This window comes from Ailuropoda melanoleuca, chromosome 16 (genome assembly GCF_002007445.2).
Source record: "Ailuropoda melanoleuca isolate Jingjing chromosome 16, ASM200744v2, whole genome shotgun sequence".
Classification (NCBI taxonomy): Eukaryota; Metazoa; Chordata; class Mammalia; order Carnivora; family Ursidae; genus Ailuropoda; species Ailuropoda melanoleuca.
In genome coordinates this window covers 3,927,630-3,946,077 of record NC_048233.1, presented here as the reverse complement: position 1 = coordinate 3,946,077, position 18,448 = coordinate 3,927,630, and the positions used below count along the sequence as shown (strand labels likewise).

The window sequence follows — 18,448 nt, the reverse complement described above, 5'->3', positions numbered from 1 at the left end:
CTCCGAACTAAAAAGTACTCACGAAAGCACCGGTAAGCACTTAACGACACTGGCGATATTAGTAATAATAGTCTGTATATGTGTGTGAGCCCGCGGTTCCCATTCTGAGTGCCCCACTCCCACAGGTCTTCAAAATGATGGCACTATTTCAGTATTTCTGTATTCACATTTCCATATTTCAAAATACCTAATGGGAACTGTGTTTTTGTCCAAAGTAAGACCACATTTATAGACTGAAATGGCAAGTTTTAGTCAGGATGTGTAACTTGAGGCCAAGAGACTGGATTATGTCAACTCAGGAGCTCACATCCTAGGAATTCTGTCTTCATGATGAGGATTTTTAAATGAGAAATATAAATTAGCCATTATTTGGTAATTAAGTTGGTAGACCCAGACCTGTCCTGAGTCCCAGACCTATGGAACTGACGGAGGCCCTTGCAGCGCACAGGCGCTTCTCGGTGACAGTTTCCTGTGCCCCCACAACAGCCCTGTGAAGCAGGCACCAGCGTGGGGGCGTTAGGCTCTGAGGGGCCCAGTGGTCCCCCAGCATCCCGGCACCTCACGATGTGGAGCCAGAACTCCAGAGGCCCTGCCACTCGGCCTCTCCAGGACCATGTGCACTTACGTGGCACAAGATGGCCCACACAAGGTCAAGAACACAACCTCACTTTGATTCTGAACATCACAGCACTTCTGTGAGGCTGGCAAGACCGGTAGGATCCCCATTTTAAGATGAAGAAAGGGCTCAGAGAATTTAGGGTGCTGACAGTGGCGATGGCTGGCCCGCGAGCTTGGTCCAGGTTGGCCTGTCAACTCATGGCTGGGCCTCTGTAGGCCTGGGGTGGGGGACAGGGGGAGAGAAGAGTGCACACAGCACAGAAGGCACAGAAGACCATTCTGAAACCATCTCAAACCACTGTCCTTTCAGGTCCAACTTGGGCTTTGCTCTCAGAGGCTCTCTGATAACCAAAGGGGGAGCTCTCAGCATAAGATGGCCTCTTCCCAAGGACACGTGCACTGTTCAGGAGAAAAAAGCCAAATGTGTCCAAGCCTCTCCCTCCAGGAAGAATGTGTGATGCAGCAGGCCGTATCCTCCGAGAGCCCGAGGTCTTCTGTGGTTAACAAGTGCACTGTGAGGCTGGAGAGCTCCATCGGCTCAATGTCAGCAACTTACGTCCCTTCCCGGATAGCTGATCTAAACGAATGGCCGGGGCTCAGGAAACCACGTCCTCACCACGGTGGAACAGGAATCAGGGAAGTGGGAAGGGCGTTCTAGGCAGTGACACTGTGACCAGGTTACAAGGCCAGGGAGTCACAGAATTTGGGGGTTGGAGAGGACCACCGTCATTTTACATTTTAAACCAAACAGAGCTAAGGAGGGCCAATGACTCCCCACGCTCACATGGCACAAGGGCAGAGCCAGCTAGACCAAATTCCAAGTCCTGGAGGAGTTCTACCTAATAGAAGTCTGTCCACCAGGGAGATAAATTATGTTGGGTCCCAGACCCCTTTGAAAATATGACAAAATCCTCAGACTATTCTCCCCAAGAAAAAGCATGCACATAAAAGGGGCTCATGGCTCCCCTCGATGTCTGTCCAGTGGCCTATGAGAGCTCTCCCCAGCCTCTAAGTTAGAGCCTATGGACAAAGGTAGCAATTCCCTGAAGCAAATGTGGGCCGTACAGACGGTCCCCAAGGGAATTAAAAGTTTCCATCAATGGCTGTAAACAGAACACTGGAAAGTCTCTTCCCATTCTGGCCCCCTGCCAGAGTCCCAGTGAATCAGAGGCAGACCAGAGAGGGGAAGTGCGGAGCAAGTTGGACTCCAGGCCCCAGGGGTCTCCAGGAGTAGGTGTGCCTGGCCTGAGAGGGAGGGAGTGACAGCTGAGGCCCAGCCAGCTGTCCAGGGGACAAAGGAGTGAGGTGCTGGGCTGCAGCTGTGGGGGCAGGGGACAGCTGGGCTGGGTGGGCAGTGGGGTGCGGCTTCCTGCGAGTTCCCACCACTCATTCAGAGCCTCCAATGTCAGGATCATGGACAACCAGAGCCACATGGGACCTTCAACCTCATCCAGTGCAGAGCTTTTTAACTGGGTTCTGAGCTACTTTGGGGTTCAAGAGCCATGGAGCATGAGAGGTGAATAGGAGCAGGGGATCTCTGGCCTATTCCACGCCAACCTAGTTTTGACCAGGGTAGCTCCTTTGATAAAATATTGGTGTGATATTTTGTTTGGGGAAAAAACAAAGGGGGCCTCCACTGCTTTAAAAAAGTGTGTTAACTGCTGGTCTCAGTCTGAGACCCCCAAACGTCAGCTCTTCCTGCCAAGTAGCTGGGCAAGCTCTGCTATGAACACCTCTATGATGGGGAGCTCATTCTTGCCTGGTATTCACCAAAAAGATCCCTGGCTCTAGTGTCCAGGAGGCCCGAGTCCTGTGGGGAAAGACGGCCCCGAGGGGTATCCTGTCAGCAGCTGGCCCTCCACAGAGCAGTTCCCTGTTGGGGGATGGCCCTGTAAGGTGCGGCTGATTTGGGAAGGGGAGAGAACTGCCCATCTCAGAAAGCAGAGTGTAGGAAGGAATTCCACCAGCTCCCATGGTAACATCCACCCCACCCCCACAGCACTGCCACCCAAGCCCGACCACCCTGCAGGCTCAGTGGATGTCACTAAGGGGCCAGGGCCTCCAGGGGTCCTCAAAGAATGAGGTGTGAAAGGCAATCCCGCTGTGACTTGGGGAGTAAACTGCCCAGAGAGGAGGGATGCTGCAGAGCCTGATGGTCACACACACACACACACACACACACACACACACACACAGTCATTCCTTGAGCAGACAAGGAGCAATTACAGGCTGAATCCCACTCTTCTCGACACCAAGATGCATGCTGGCTCTGCACATGAACAGCCAGCCCCGGAACCCAAAGGAAAGACATTTCCTCCTGGAAAAAGAGCCCTAACTTCTAGGAAGCTGGCCCTGCCTGTGCCCTACGTCCTCCCTCCCACTGCTGCTGGTTTGCCTTACCTTTAGCTTGGCCTGGATCTCGCGGGCTTTGCGACGAGCCAGCACCTGGATGTGGCTGGAGACCTGTAGCAGGAAGAGAAGGCTCCTGTCCCTACCTCCCAAGAGGCCTGTGCTCCCCACGCTGGCCCCCTGACCCTCGGCCCTCCGCCATCATCAATCCACACGCATGGAATGAGTGAATGAAAGGGGCAGTCAGTGATGGGCCTTCAGTCCTGCCACATCCAGCTAATCCAGAGTCTGGCAATAAATCAGAGTACAGCACCAGTCCTTTACTCTCCGTTCTTCTGGTGTCCTGGATACAGAAGGGGAGGGATTTCTTCCCAGTTGGTGGCAGCAGGGACTGCAGGGAAACTGAATGGTCTGTGGCACACCAAAAAGAGAGAACCCTTCTGAACCAGCCCCACCAAGAACCCACCCTTGGTCCTGCAGAGGGCCTGGTCCACCAAGGAAGCAGGCTGGGACTGGGGTACCTGCCCCTGGGACCCACACTCATCTCCCAGGGCCCACCTGCTTTCTGGTGCGGGTCTTCCCTGTCCGGAGCTTGATGTAGCGGGCAATCAGCTCATTCCGTCCTACAGAGACACCAACAGCCTCTCAGCGGGAGAAGGACAAAAGGCAGAAACACAAGAGGATCTGGGGATCCCTTCCCCCATCCCTGCCCACCCTGAGTGGGGACTTGGGGTGAGGATTCTACAGGTTCCCTCCTGCCGTCCTTGGATCCCAGACATCTCCCAGAAGCAAGAGGAAGCTGAGGCCTTGCTGGGGGCCTGGTAACCTGAGAGCAAGGAGGTGACAGGGCTGTGGGCCCCATACAAACTCGGGGAGCCGTCCCTCTCAGAGGCTCCCTCCCCTCCCATGCTGGCCACCTCCTCCCCCGACTCTACAGCAGCCTGACAGCTGCCAATCTGTCCTGCCTCCTCCTAGGGCCTTCTGCACACTTGGCGGGCTGCAGGAAAGTGCCTGGGCCTTGACTCCCCCATGCAGCACCCCCCCACACAGCTTCCACCATCTCCATAAATGAGCAGGACCTAAACAGATATCTTGCCTTGTCTGTGGGCAGCAGGGGAGATGGGAGACATAAGTGCTGAGACCCTAAGCAACCCCAGGGAGGAGGTCTGAGGTCCTTAACTCAGATAAAGAAAACCTGGGCAGACCACCCCTCCAGCTCCATGGCTCTGGCCAAACCAGTCAACAGGTAATACTGAGTGTACGCCATGGGCCCAGTCTCCTAGAGGCTGAGGCTGAGGCTGTGTCTAAGGGATCCTGGAAAACTGTAAGAAGCCACCCATGTCCTCTACTATTGTAAATGTAATTATGAAAGGAGGTTCTGTTTTCAAAGAAACCACCACCTAGCTGAGGAGAGACGTGTGCCCACGCCGTAACCCCAGTGCGGGCCACAGATAGGGAACACACAGTGTGCTCAGAGCAGAGAGGTCAGCTCAGGCTGGGTGGTCAGGTGAGCCTTCTGCTGGACCTTGACCACTGGGTAGGATTAGACTATAAAGAAGGGCATTGGGCTGGGGAGAGGGAGGGCAAGGGGGTTTGAGCAGGAGCTGTCACCTCCCTGGGCCAGCTCTGAGGCCAGCAGGCAACTGCTGCTAGCCCGCCCCGTCCTGCCGGCCCTTGCTGAGCCAGGAGGGCTGTGGCTATGAGTAAGGAGGCTGCTGGTGCAGGAGGGTGGGGGCGAGACGAGTGGGCTGTCCACCACCCTGTTGTAACCAGAGAGTGTAGCCAAGGCCAAGCTGGCCCCCCAGATGACCTTTTCCCACTGCCAAAGCTGAATTAAGAGGCCACCCTCGGGAGGTCCCGTCTGCCAGAAAGAATAGCTGGCCTGGGAGCACTGGAGGGTCTATGTCAGGGAAAGGAGGAGGGAAGATCAGATCCTGAGGCTATCACCTGCAGGCTGGTGTGCACCTAACACAGGGGATCCAGTGACATGTCTCTTCTCAAAGCTCTCCATGGAGAGGTATGCCACAGGCTCCTTTAAACAAATGTCCAAAGACAGTTCAACAGTCCTGCGCCATGTCTATCTAGAGACACACTGCAGCTAGGAAACGCTATGATCACTAGCCAGAGAGTCTAAGTCATCACCAGTGGTGACCACAAGCGGATCACAGAACTGGGAGTTGGGGAGCTGGGTGTAGCCCAGCGGCTCCAAAAACAAGATACGGGATCTTGGCAAGTCCCATTCCTCTATGGACCTTCACCCAGGCTTCTCTTCTTAAACCAGGCCCTTTTAAGGTTCTTCCTCCAGATTATTCTAACCAAATGTTTACAGACTTAGGAAACAGACCTTAACTTGGGCTCAATGAGAGTTCTCTGTGGCTCAGTTTCTTTTCCTGTAAAAGGAACGGGTCCATGTGAGTAGCCTAGTTCGGGGCCCAGCCTGGGAGCAAGGAGAAGAGCAAGGGAGGAGAGTGGGTTTGGCTGATCAAAGAGCTGGAGAGCACGCTCCAGAGAAGGGTGAGCGGGAGAGTGCTGGGGCTGCTGCTGTGAGAGGCAGGGACATGCGTCTGGGTGGCCTCGAGACCATCTGCACTCCAGGGCTGCCTCTTTAGCCCACACCTGTGCTCAGGCAGCAGCTTAGCCCTTCTGTCTTTTCTGTTAGCTTCTCCACACCTCAGAGCAAGGGGTCATATCTGCATTCAAGTCTGCATCTCCAAAACCTGGCCCTATCTGCCAAATGAATGAATGAGAGTCTGTCAGCAAATCTTGACAGCTGACCCCTCAAGAACCTGGTTTTGAACGGTGCAGGTCCACACACACACGGATTATTTTCAATAAATACAGTACAGTACTAGAGACGTATTTTCTTCCTTATGATCTTCTTAACATTTTCCTTTCCCTAGCTCACTTCATTGTAAAGATAGGACATAATATGTGTGACATACAAAACAGATGTTAATCAACTGTTTTTATATTATTGGTAAGTCCCTGGTCAGCAGTAGGCTATTAGTAGTTAAGTTTTGGGGGAGTCAAGTTATATGTGGACTGTCCACTGTGTCTGTGTGTGTGTGTGTGGGGGTAACGCCCATGTTATTCAAAGGTCAAATGTATATCCAGACTCTGCCACTTCTCACCACCTCACCCCGCCATGGTCCAAGCTCCCATCCTCTCTGGCCTCAACTATGACAATAACCTTCTACCTGGATCCCCTGCTCTCAGCCTATTCTTAATGCAGCATCCACAAGCAATCCCGTGGCTCAAACACCCTCCAGTGGCTTCCCATCTCACTCAGACTGCAAGTGTTCAAGCCCCTACAACGGCCTGGAAGCCCCCACAGGGCCTGCTCACTCCACCCCCAGCCCAGCCCCTCTCTGACCTCCTGGCTGCTCCTGAGACATGCCTGGCCCGCTCACACCTGAGGGCTTTGTGTGCCGTGTTCTCAGCCCAGCCACGCGTAGCCCATTCCCTCACCTTCCCATCGTTGATGCCTTCTTTGCTCAGGTGCCACTGTCTTAGAGACAGCTTCCCTGAACACTCTGCTCACAGCTGAGGTCAGCCCCCACCCACCCGCCCTGGACTGCCTTCCGTCTTTACTGTTCTCCCCAGCACCTTTGGACACACCATGCGATCTGCTTACTCACTCGGCACTGACTCCCCCACCCCCACTCCCGGCAGAATGAAAGCTCCTGAGAACAGGGACTCTTGTCTGTTTATTCACTTGCTCACACCCCACACCTAGAACGCTGCCTGCCGTTCTCTGTAGTAGCTCCCAATAAATAGGTGTTAAATGAACGATAAGGGAACGGAGAGAAGATGCTGACCACAAGGCGTTTCAGCCTACTGCAGGTAAGGTACACCACCCTGTACTTCTGATCAGTCCAACGTCACTGTTAAAGTGTTTTCTTATCCTGGTCTCCTTTGAGCCTCCCTATGCAGGAGTGAATCCAGATTTCTGTCGAGCCTAAAGCATCTAAAACTTGGGAGGCTCTCTTTGAGAAAAAGAATTTAAAATATAAATACAGGGGCGCCTGGGTGGCACAGCGGTTAAGCGTCTGCCTTCGGCTCAGGGCGTGATCCTGGCGTTATGGGATCGAGCCCCACATCAGGCTTCTCCGCTATGAGCCTGCTTCTTCCTCTCCCACTCCCCTTGCTTGTGTTCCCTCTCTTGCTGGCTGTCTCTCTCTGTCAAAGAAATAAATAAAATCTTTAAAAAAATAAATAAATAAAATAAAATATAAATACAAAATTAGGTAAAGATCATTTTAGGTCAAGATGGACATGTTCACTCTCTTGATGACAGTAACTGGCTTCATAGGTGTTTTTACATCTGTCAAAACTAAATTGTCCGCTTCAAATATGTATAGTTCACTATATGGCAATTATACTCCAGTAAAATTGCTTTACAAATTTAAATTACAAATAAAAAGATTAGGGGCTTGGAAGGGGGGCATGCAAGTGATGGTCCTGAAGCCTGAGCCTCACTAACTTCCCAGCCGACTTCCCTCCTGCCTATAGAAAGGCAGGCAATCGCACCTAGTACCAGAGGACACTGAAGGCGGAAAATCTCACCCAGATCATCCCCCCGCAGATCTAACACTACCTGCCTGGGCTTGAAAATTGGCCCGGCCACCACTGGTGGCACAGGGAGTGCCTGGCACCAAGAAGACGCTCAGTTAATGGAACTCCCCTCTAACCGGGCAGGCCTCCTGGCCCCTTGTACACAGTGGTCCTTCCTCCACAGCACAGGTGGCGGCAGCTAGGGATGCCCGTGCCTGCCGGGGGTGAGACCCTTACTCCAGACATCAGAGAGGATGCGTCTCCTGTGCCAGGAGCCCTGCTCCAGAGCTCCCTGCTAGTCCCACAACGACCTCTGCCCTCTGCTACAGGGTTTGGGAGCTCTGCCACCATGCAGGCCATGCTGGCCCTGGGCGAGGCCAGCGGTGGGGGCCACAGGAGCCAAACCCAAGAGGTCTAGGCCGGCTCAGCTGTCTGTATTTTTCCAAATTGTGCATCTCCCCCGCCTTCTCTGGAACAGCACCCCCCTCCCTTACCAGCACATCTCAGGCCACTATTCCACCCAGCCTTGCTCTGCTTATCAGAGGTGATGCCAGGAGCTGAGAACTCCCCCTGGGTAGGAGCGAAGTGCTGGCTCTCTGTGGGTGTGCTGAGCCAAGAGGGGCCAGCCGGCTTCCTTCCTGCCACCGGGGTGCTTCAGAGGTCACCCCGGCCATGCTGCTGCCTCCAGGCCAGCTGGCATCTAATCCAGGCTTTCCACTCACGTGGGGAGCTGCTACAGCTTGTCTGCTCTCATAACGAGAGTGACAGTCGTGAACATTTACTGAGCACTTACGTGCTCTAGTACCTGTGCAAATACAGACTGTGCACTAGGACAGTCGGATCTGTGTTCTCCTTTTCAATCCTCACAGCCACTCTATGCAGCTGCTACTATCACTGCATTCTACACACGGGGAAATCGAGGTACACAGAGGTTCGGAAAGTGGTTCGGGGTCACAGGCCAACAAGTGGTCGAGACCAAAACCCAACCAAACTGGTTCCAGAGCCTCTTTCTTCAAGATCACACAGTGTGACTTCTGTTTAATGTGGGAGTGAGGGCCATCTCTCTCAGAAGCGAGGGCGGGACCTGGTGACCCCAGAGGTCTTATGTAGCCTAGAGAAGAAGTAAGTGTGGCCCAGAGAGGAGAAGTGATTTATTCAAAGGTGCATGGTTTGTTAATGTCGCAGGCGCCATGAGAACACACCTGTCTCTAAGGCTTCATGACTGTGGTACAAAGGCTGCCCCCGCTCTGCCGGGCTGGGAACTGCCTCTGCAAGACGCCACTGGGCTCCTCCCGGGATCGGTCCGCCTATTCTCTGGATCTCTGCATGAAGCAAGCCCTTGGCTGGGTCTGACTGCCCCTCACCCTGACCCAGGTCCTGGAGGAAGAGCCGACTATTTAGACCCAAGAGCTGGCCCACTGTTTTCACTCTTTCATGGACAGTGGTACTGACAGCTGATAGAAGCCATCATGCTGTGGATGAGGCCACAGAGTCAAAGGGAGAAGGGGAGAGAAGTAAGGAGTATGTGCTCAGAGGCAGAGCCCTGAAACCCCATTGCAGGCCAGCAGAGAGCAAGGACAGTAAGAAACAAGTAGAAAATCCAGATGAGTTAGTGGGAGGGAAAGAGACCTGCATCCTTGTCCCAGCTCTGCCACGTGCTGCTCAAAGCCAGGCCTGTCTTCTCCCCTTCAGCGCCGAGACCACATGCTGGGGTAGTGGGAGGCCAGCCTGGACCTCGGCAGGGCCAGTTGGGCAGCTGGGCATTACAGTGTGGCAGGTGGCCTTGGCCAACCCCAGAGAAAGCCTGGGTGGGGCTGGAAAGGACGCCCCCGCCAGACTGTGGCCCATCTGTCAGAGGACATGTGTCCAACAGCCCCATGGCCCACGGCCCCACCCCACCATGGGCAAGGACAGCCGATGGACAAAGGGGAGCCTTGGCCTAACCACAGGCTGAGGGTGGAGCCTCCCCAATGCAGGGCCCACACGGTCCCCACCACTTCCTCCTAGCCCCACACACAGCGTTGCACATACCCGCCAATAACCTCGGGCTACTCGTTGGCCACAAACTACCGCAGACATCGTTACCCCATCTGTCCAAGCCTGTCTGGGACTGACCACTTCTGCATCTCATTCCGTCTGTACTGCCTCCCCTCTCTGCACCAGCCCTCCCCCAGGGCCGTAAGTATACTAAAGGGCATCAAAGAAGTCAAGCCCCTACCACCTAGCAGAAGGTCAGTGAAGTCAGCTGCTACTGCTATGCTGTTCCTGAGGCCCCGTTATAATGAAGGCTGTTAGTTTTCAAAAGCGGAAAAAGCTGAGAACCTGAGGGCAGAGCCCCCCACCCAAGAGGAGACGGACTGCACGTGCTGGGTTTTGGCTCACCAGAGGCCTCTCACGGGAGCAAGCCCTTCTGATGAGCTCTCCACTTCACCCTGGCAGGTTGAGACCCGGGGCAGGAGGCCAGCCATCCTCCACCACCAGCCCGACTCCCGATGGCCAGGGGGCCTCTCTGTGCAGGGATCAGCTGAGCTATCAACACCTGCAGCCTGAGGAGGCAGCGACTGGGCCTGACATCTGAGCTAGTACCACCATTGTCACCGCAGGGCTCTGAGGCTTCTGGTGAAACCCCACCCCGCCTTCAAGGCCACCGGCCCAAGAAGCGGTCCCTGATTGCCAGCCAAGTGCGTGTGCCATTCCCACCTCCGGGTCCCAGTGCACAGGGGTCTGTGCCTATCTTGAAGTCTTTGGCTAAAAGTTACTGTCTTCCCCTCTCAGTAAACTTCGAGCTCTTGAGGACAGAGGACATGTTCCGTTCAGCTCCACACCGGGCACCTCCATGTGCTCTCATCCCTGTGTCAACACCGAAGGGTTAGGGCTTCTTCCAAAGCTCCCAGGAGACGATGCTCAGCCTCGCTGATCATTAGGGAAACGCGGATCAGAACCCCAAGATACCACTTCACACCCGCAAGGATGACTATCCGAAAAAGCCACGAAAAATAACAAGTGTTAGCAAAGATGTGAAGACACTGGAACCCTTGTGCACCGTCAGAACATGAAATGGGGCAGCCACTGGAAGACACTCTGGCGCATCCTCAAAGAGTGAAGCACAATGACCACAGGATCCGGTAACTCCATCTCTAGGTATATACCCAGAAGAACGGAAAGGAGGGCCTCAGATACCCGTCCACCCATGTTCACAGCAGCATCAGCCGCAACAGCAGAGAGGTGGAAACCGAGTGTTCACCGAGAGCTAAATGGGTACATAGAATGTGGTTTATCTGTGCAAAGGAATATTATTCAGCTATAAAAAATAACAGAGTTCTGACACAGTCCACATCACAGGTGAACCTTGAGGACACTGTGCTAAGACAGACATTGTAGGACTGATTCCACCTACATGAGGTACCAAGAAGAGGCAAATTCGTACAGACAGAACACAGAAGAGAGCTTACCAGGGGCTGGGGGACAGGGCAGTGGATGGGGAGTTAGTGTTTACTGGCTACAGAGCTTCAGTTTGGGATGGATGAGAATGTTCTGGAGATGGATGGTAGCGATGGCAGTGCCACAAGATGAACATATTTAATGCCACTGAACCGTAACTTATAAGGGATACAATGGTAAATTGTATGTGATGTGTATCTTCCCACAATAAAATAAATGACTGTAACCAAAACCAAACAGAAAGCAATGATTACTATCATTGCTCCCCAGTTTTACAAATGAGGAACTGAAGCTGAGAAAAATTAGACCACCAGCCCAAGGCCATACCAGCTCCTGGCTCAGAGCACGTTTAAACTGAGGGTCACATCATCAGGCCTCCAGAAGTACGCAGTCAGTGCTGTAAGCCAGAGGGGGGACATGGAAGGATCCAGAAACCACAGGGTGACAGAGCAAAGGGCAATGGAGGATCCAAGAAACATGGCAGAGGCCGGGGGCAGAAGCTCAGATGAGGCATCACCTCAGTGACTTGGGCCCAGGCCCTACTCTGCCTCTCCTGAGCTGTGTGACTCATCCAAAACAGGGTCCCTTCACTCTGACACAGTCATCACGACACCTGCCAAATCACCCTCCCAAACCACCACACAGAGTCCCACCTCCAGGCCAGTGCTCACTCTCTTCCCCCTTCCCTGAGCACCTCTCTCCTCTACCCACCCACACTCCCCTTCCTTCCAGAAAACTGCCAAGATACCCTAGCCCTCTGGGTGACACTTTATACAACATAAGTGCCATGAGTTTACTTTCTAAAGATGTTTCTTCTGTCCCTCTGCTGCCCCGTGAAGTTGTGGAGAACAGAGGCCACAGCCCTCAGCCCCAGCCTGACTCAGGGCAATGGGAGCTTGCTTGGTAAGACCTGCCAGATTGCTAATGGAATGAGAAACCTGGGCCACAAGGCACCCAGTGAGACAACAGAGGATGCGAGGAGAGGAGAAGCAGAGAGAAGGAAGAGAGACCCGGAGAGCTGGGAGATTCAAGAGCATGGAGGGCAGGAAAGAAGGAACACACAGGGAAGACAGAGCCAGCCAGCCCTCTTGCAGGCAGAACAGAGAAGGCAAGACAGAGCTGCGAGGGGAGGGAAAGACAGTGCGCGGGCAGATGGGGGTGCGAAGTTGCCCCACACTCACCTCCCCACCACCTGCCCACGGGGCCAGAGGCCAGGCTGGCCAAAGGAGGTCAGAGTGACCAGTGTGGCAGTGCCAGGGCGAGGGTCACAGAGTGACGGGGCAAAAATGAAGGCAGCCGTGAGCAGGAGCCGGCTAGCAGCCCCAGCCCCGGGAGCCTGTCCACAAGTGTGGGAGGCTCGGCTCAGAAATAACAGGCGCTAATCTGTCCTGCAGCTCTTCATGTTATCTGCATGTCTGCCTGGCCCTCCTCAGAGTGTCCCGCTGGCTGTGCTGGGGCAGAGCTGGGAGCAGTCCTAATCCCTGTCCTCAGAGTCTCCAGATCTAGACTCCTCCTCTGGGCACCTTGGAATCAGCCTGCTCTGCTCCCGGCCTAAGGCCTCTTCCTGCCTGCTTGTTCTCAGCTCCCACCGTGTCCCACTGGGCTGGCCCACCTGGACAACCACTGATGGCCTCTGACTGCAGGACACGGGGTATACACAAACCAGGGCTCTCAGGGGTCCAGGATGGGGCTGGGGCATGGGAGGATGGCAAGAGTGGGTCCCCCGCAGGGGAAGATGAGAAGATGGAGGAGAGGAACCAAAGCGAGACGAGGTCTGAGTCAGCTTGGCAGCTTGTCCCTCTTCCTCCACCTCCCGGGGTCCCATCCCACACACGGGGCTGAGCTCAGAGCTATATATACCTCCCAGCTGGACAGCAGCCCCTGCCGAGGGCCCCTTCACCAAGTCCCTGAGCGGTCCTGCCCTGGCTCCGCCCCCACGCCTGGTAAGAGGAGATGGGGATAAGCCAGCGTCTGGACCCCAGCAGGATCTGTACTCCCGGAGGACAGGTGCTGTGGGGGCTGGGTGAGTCATCAGACACTGAGGAGCAGCCTCCAGTGCCCCTGCCCTGAGCCTGACCCACCTGGAGCCGGCCAAGCAGAAGGCGGGGGCAGGGACAAGAGGAGCAGGCAGGGTGGCAGGCTTTACTGAGCACACAGAGGCCATTCAGGGTGACGGGGGAGCGGGGGAGCACTGTGTTTGGGGGCAGGGGAACTGCTTCCAGCCTTCACTCTCCCACTTACTACCTGACAGACTCTGGGAGAAACTCTTGGCTTTTCTGAGCTTCTATCTCTGCATCTGCAACCAGAGGTTACAATCCCTCCCTCCTCGTCCCTGAAAAGATCGAAGAGATCAAGGACATCAGAGGTCACTGACAGCTCCTGTCTTCCTTGGCATAACCAAGAGGCTCCTGGCCCCTACCCCCCTCCCCACTCTTCCTCCCAGGTCCTCCCCTGTGCAATCGCCCCACCCTTGACCCCTCCCTGTCTCTCTGTGCAGGAGGAGAACCACAAACGGGGCAACAACATGGCCAGGACAGTTTGTCAAACACCGTTTTCATCCCGCTTCCCCTACCACTCAACAGCTCCCCTTGGGCCAAACAGAATTCCAACCCAAGGCCTGCCAGAGGTCCGCAGGCTTGCACTTCCTGAACTGGCTCAGTCACAAGCGTCTGCAGACCGACAACAACGTCTCTTAACCCAATTCCTTTATATGCGACATGGGGGAGGGAAATATCTACCCATAGCAACTAAATAAAACTACACACCCCCCAAATGTCTACCGCCAGGCAAATGAATAAACAAAATGTGGTCTATCCATACAATGGAATGTTACTCAGTCTTCGGAAGGAAGTTCTGACTTGGGCTACGACATAGAGGACCCTTGAGGACATGACGCTAAGTGAACTAAGGCCGTCCCCAAAGGGCAGACGCTGTCTGATGCCCCTTCTGCGAGGTCTCTAGAGCAGTCACATCCACAGAGACAGAAAGCAGAGTGGTGGTTGTCTAGGGCCGGGAGGTGGAGGGAATGGGAGTCAGCGCTGAATGGGGAGGCAGCCTCAGTAAGGAAGGTGACGTTCTGGAAAAGGATGGTGCTGGCGGCTGCACCACAGTGTCAATGTACTTTATGCTACTGAACTGAAAAATGGTGAAAAGGGTAAATTTTATGTAATGTATATTTTACCACACACACAAAAAGACATCTCGGCATTCCAAGTCTGGTCCACAGTGGCTCTCCACTAAATGCCCGGGGCTTCTGCCACATTCTGCCATCTCCACCCCCACCTCCCCAAAACCTGCAGCACCCTCAGCTCTCTTCTTCTGCTGAATGCCTCTTGGCCACTTGTGTTTTCCAGAAAACTTGTTCCTTAAAGCACAAAGATATATCCTGCCAAGTATCCGTCAGTATCCTGAAGACACATCACGTCTTCCCAACAAGAGGCCTGGACAGCTCTCAAGCTGCACAGTTTGTCCACACCTGCCCTCCCCACCCCACCCCTTCTCATCTTCACACCTCAGCTCTGCATCAGTACCCATCCCATTCTCCACCAAAGCAGCAGAAGAGCTGAAGATACCAGTGCTCCATTTCCCTCCAGCTCCATGGGAATAACCTACTTAAGGCATTTGATCCCACATCTGGCACCCCAACCAGGTGCTCCACACATGTCAGTAGTCTGCTCCACGGAGCTTCCACAGGGGCCAGAAGTAAGAAGCAACCACCAGAGCAGGAAGCGGTGAGAGCAAGGGTGGTATGGCAGGCCGACCCAGCACACAGATGCCCACAGAAATCAGAGAGACTCTGTGGGGACCCAGCAAAGCCACAGTAGTGGGGCTGGGGAGGAGAAAGGTGCAGTTATAACTGGTACCTGAGGACGAGACCCAGGGTCCAGTTAGCACAGACCATGCTTCCCCAACAAGCAAAGGAAAGAGAGGAATCACTGTGGCCTTGTAGGGAAGACCACAGGTAAAGGATGAGTACCAGGGGCTGTGAGAACCCCATGGTTCCCCAAGGTGGTAACAAATTGGACATGTGTTTGGTCTAGCCGAACTAAGTTGAAGAGTGTCCTCCCAGAACTCCCGTCCACCTAGAACCTCAGAACATGTCCTTATTTGGAAATAGGATCTTTACAGCTGTACTAAGATGAGGTCACACTGGATTAGGTGCAACTAGTATCCTTATAAGAGGAGGCAAGGACACACGGGGAAGATGGCCATGTGACAAGAGAGTCACGGACTGGAGTGATGCAGCTACAAGCCAAGGAAGGCCCCAGCTTGTGAGCGACCACTGGCTTGGGAGCAACCACCTGATGTTAAGAGAGAGACTGGAACAGATCCTCCCTCAGAGCGCCGAAAAGAAACCAACCCTACAGACACCTTGACTTCAGATTCTCCTGAGCTGTGAGAAAATACATTTCTGCTGTGTTAAGCCACCCATTTGTGGCTGTTTCCTACAGCAGCCCTCAGAGACAAATACGGCCAGACCCCACGAGCCCCTCACACAGCGCCCTTTAGACAGCTGACAAAGTCTCTGTCTTGGGGGGCTGGGGAGGAACCAGCACTACACGGGGTAGACAGAACCTGAATGGAAACCCCTAGGCCTGGCGCCATCTTGTTCGGAACTACGGCAGGGCTCTCTGTTGTCAGGAGTGCCTGCCAGTTATAGAAACCCTCCCGGGGCCTGCCCAAGCCCTGTGTTTCAAGCTGGGGGTTCCTGGGAATGGAAGCCTGATCAGGGCCTTCCAACAGCTATTCGGTTTTTGGTTTTGTCTACTTTCTCACATACCCTTTCTTCCATCCAAAGGTCAGCACAGCCCTGGACAGACTGCTTTGTTCTTCCCACATGGCTACTGGACATAAAGTATCTCTGTATGTTCCACATTCTCAGCCACTCCCAAAGATCAAGCCTTTCCAGATGACTCTGAGCGGGAGGAGACCTTTCCTGAGTGAAGGTCTATAGCATTCGGCCTGACTCTCTCCTGGGACACTCAACATCTGCCTTGTAGCACAGTTCTGTGTGTGCTCACCTCCCCCTTTTTTTTTTCACCTCCCCCTACCCCCACCCCCACCCCCATACTGTGAGCAGGGGCCGGATCTTCCCCACCCAGGAAGGCTGGGCACATAGAAGGCTCCCGACTGAGTTTGTGAATGAGGGAAGGAATGAGTCCAGTAACCATCTTCCTAACTTCTCTTCACAGCCAAGGGTGGGGAGCTGGGAACTGATGAGGCATTTGCCTGGGGGGCAGCTTATGGGATTTTCCCAGTCTTCTCGGGGGGAGTGGGGGGGGTGTTCTTCCCTTTCCCAAGTCTTCCACTACCACAGCTTCGAAACCCACTCAAAGGCTTCTCCTCACATGCCTTCCCATCCCTTGGGAAGCCAGGACAAAAGGAAGCAGCACCCACCTGATAAATGCCCCAGTGGTCATTCCCCTCTCCATTACTTGGAGAACCCCAAGGTGCTATGCGCCCCACCCCATGCCTAGGCCCTATTTCCAGCACTGAACCATGAGGGTAGGGGCCTGCCACCCTGCTCCAACAGGCTCCTTACCGTACATCTTGCCCTCGTCTGACAGGATGATCTTGCGGCGGCCACAGGGTGGGTAGATGGCCAGGGCCTCCTGGAAGCTCTGCTCAATGTCCGGACTCCACACACCCTCCGCGTCATTGTCGATGGGCTTGTCCAACGTCTGACTGCCCCCAGAGACGTTGCTCCCCTCAGGGGAGTTAGGAGGGCTCCACTCGTTGGAGGTAATGGTGCCGGCCTTGCCCTCCAAGGCTCCGCTTGGAGGAGCGCCCGTTGGACCTGTGTGGGCAGAAACCACAGCATTGGTGGAAGAACTATAAGCCATGGGACAGGGCACCCCGGGGAGTGCCAAGCCCTACAATCAGTTGCTTTTCCTTGCTTAGCCATCCACAGCACAGGAGCTTGGAGGGAAAAGGCCAGGGACCCAGAGGATAAAGAGTGAAGTAAAGGTCTGGGAGGATCGGGGGGCTTGGAATCCAGGTCGTTTCCCCTCTGTAGACCCTAGCTTCCCACCCTGTCGAATGAGCACAATGACCTAGGCACTCTTTGCGCATAGCTCTAAGAACCCTAAGACAGGGCTGAGAAGTAGGAGACAAGGACCAAGGACCAACAGATGTTCTGGCATCAAATCAACAAGGGGCAAAAAGGATGCAAATTACTGTACACTGTTGGTAGAAATGTAAAATAGTAACCACTACAGAAAACCGTATGGGGGGGTCCTCAGAGAATTAAACATAAAACTACCATGTGATCCAACAATTCCACTTCTGGGTACATATCCAAAAAAACTGAAAGCAGGGTCCTGAAGAGATATTTGTACACTCATGTTCACAGCAGCCTTATCCACAATAACCAAGAGGTGGAAGCCAACCAAGTGTCCACGGACAGATGAATGGATAAACCAAATATGGTACATACACAAAATGGAATATTATTCAGCCTTAAAAAGGAAGAACAGTCTGCCATATGTTACAGTACAGATGAACATTGTGGACATTATGCTGAGTGAAAAAAGCCAACCACAGAAAGACAAATGCTCTATGACTCCACTTATAAGAGGTATCTAAAGTAGTCAAAATCATAGACAGAAAGTAAAATGCTGGTTCCCAGGGGCTGGGGGGAGGAGGAAGTGGGGAGTTGTTGCTTAATGGCTATACAGTTTCAGTTTTGCAAGATGAAGAAGTTCTGGAGATCTGCTGCACGTGAATACACTTCTAACACTAGCAAACTAGTGTACTAAAAAATGGTTAAGATGACGACTCTTCTGTGTTTTTTACTACAGTTAAAATTTTATATTTAAAAACAAGGATACAAAATAAAATGCAGGTCACCCATTCTCCTATTCCATCCTCAGCTTGGGCTCTTTTCAAAGGAAGATTTTCACCCTGAAAGATTCTCACGTATTGGGGCTATAGCAGGGTTGATTTGCTGGTGTCTCTTGCACCTTTGCCACTAGCCCAAATACAGGGCTGGGAGTCTAAGTGCCTGAATCCGCCCCGCCCCCACCACTTCTACTCAGAACACTCTGAGATAAGACTGTCCCAGAGCATTCCTCGCTTTCTTTTCCTTCCCCATATACGAAGCCCCACACACTTCACAGTTCTTCACAAAGAGGTGGGTATGAGGGTCAACGTCCACAGTGAAGGAAAAGGAAGAGCTGGGGCGGGGGGATTCAACCTAGGAGGGAATGGAGGTTCCAAGGAACCTGGCCAAGCTTCTGGCACAGGCATGCAGTCAGAAGGAGGTGTGAACTATTGCAATTTAAAGCGGGAACCCTAGAGGAAAACCAACGGAAACACCTCTGCTTGCTGAGGCCCAGAGAAGCCTAAGGACGTGCCCAAGGTCCTACAGTAAGTCAACAGTGCAGCTGGGTCTGGTTGTCTCCCCTTTTAGCCTAACAAACTTTGGCTTCCTCTCTGTGGCTGTCAAAATAAGTTTTCCTCAAAGTGTATCTGACGGGGGGGGGGG

At 53.7% G+C, this 18,448-nt stretch overlaps 1 protein-coding gene across 3 annotated transcripts in view; it reads right to left on the bottom strand.

Annotated features, from left to right (window-relative positions):
- The window catches only part of TEAD4 (TEA domain transcription factor 4), a 67,100-nt gene that overhangs the window by 24,188 nt on the left and 24,464 nt on the right, over positions 1–18,448 (bottom strand). For 2 of the 3 annotated variants that reach the window (XM_011217300.3, XM_011217312.3), the window contains exons 2-4: positions 16,505–16,759; positions 3,526–3,590; positions 3,019–3,081 (exon numbers count right to left, since the gene is read on the bottom strand). In XM_011217300.3, coding sequence (XP_011215602.3) covers positions 3,019–3,081; positions 3,526–3,590; positions 16,505–16,759 — 383 coding nt within the window. Of the gene's footprint in view, positions 1–3,018; positions 3,082–3,525; positions 3,591–5,311; positions 5,358–16,504; positions 16,760–18,448 lie in introns of those variants that run through there. The other variant, XM_034645022.1, reaches the window with a different exon arrangement.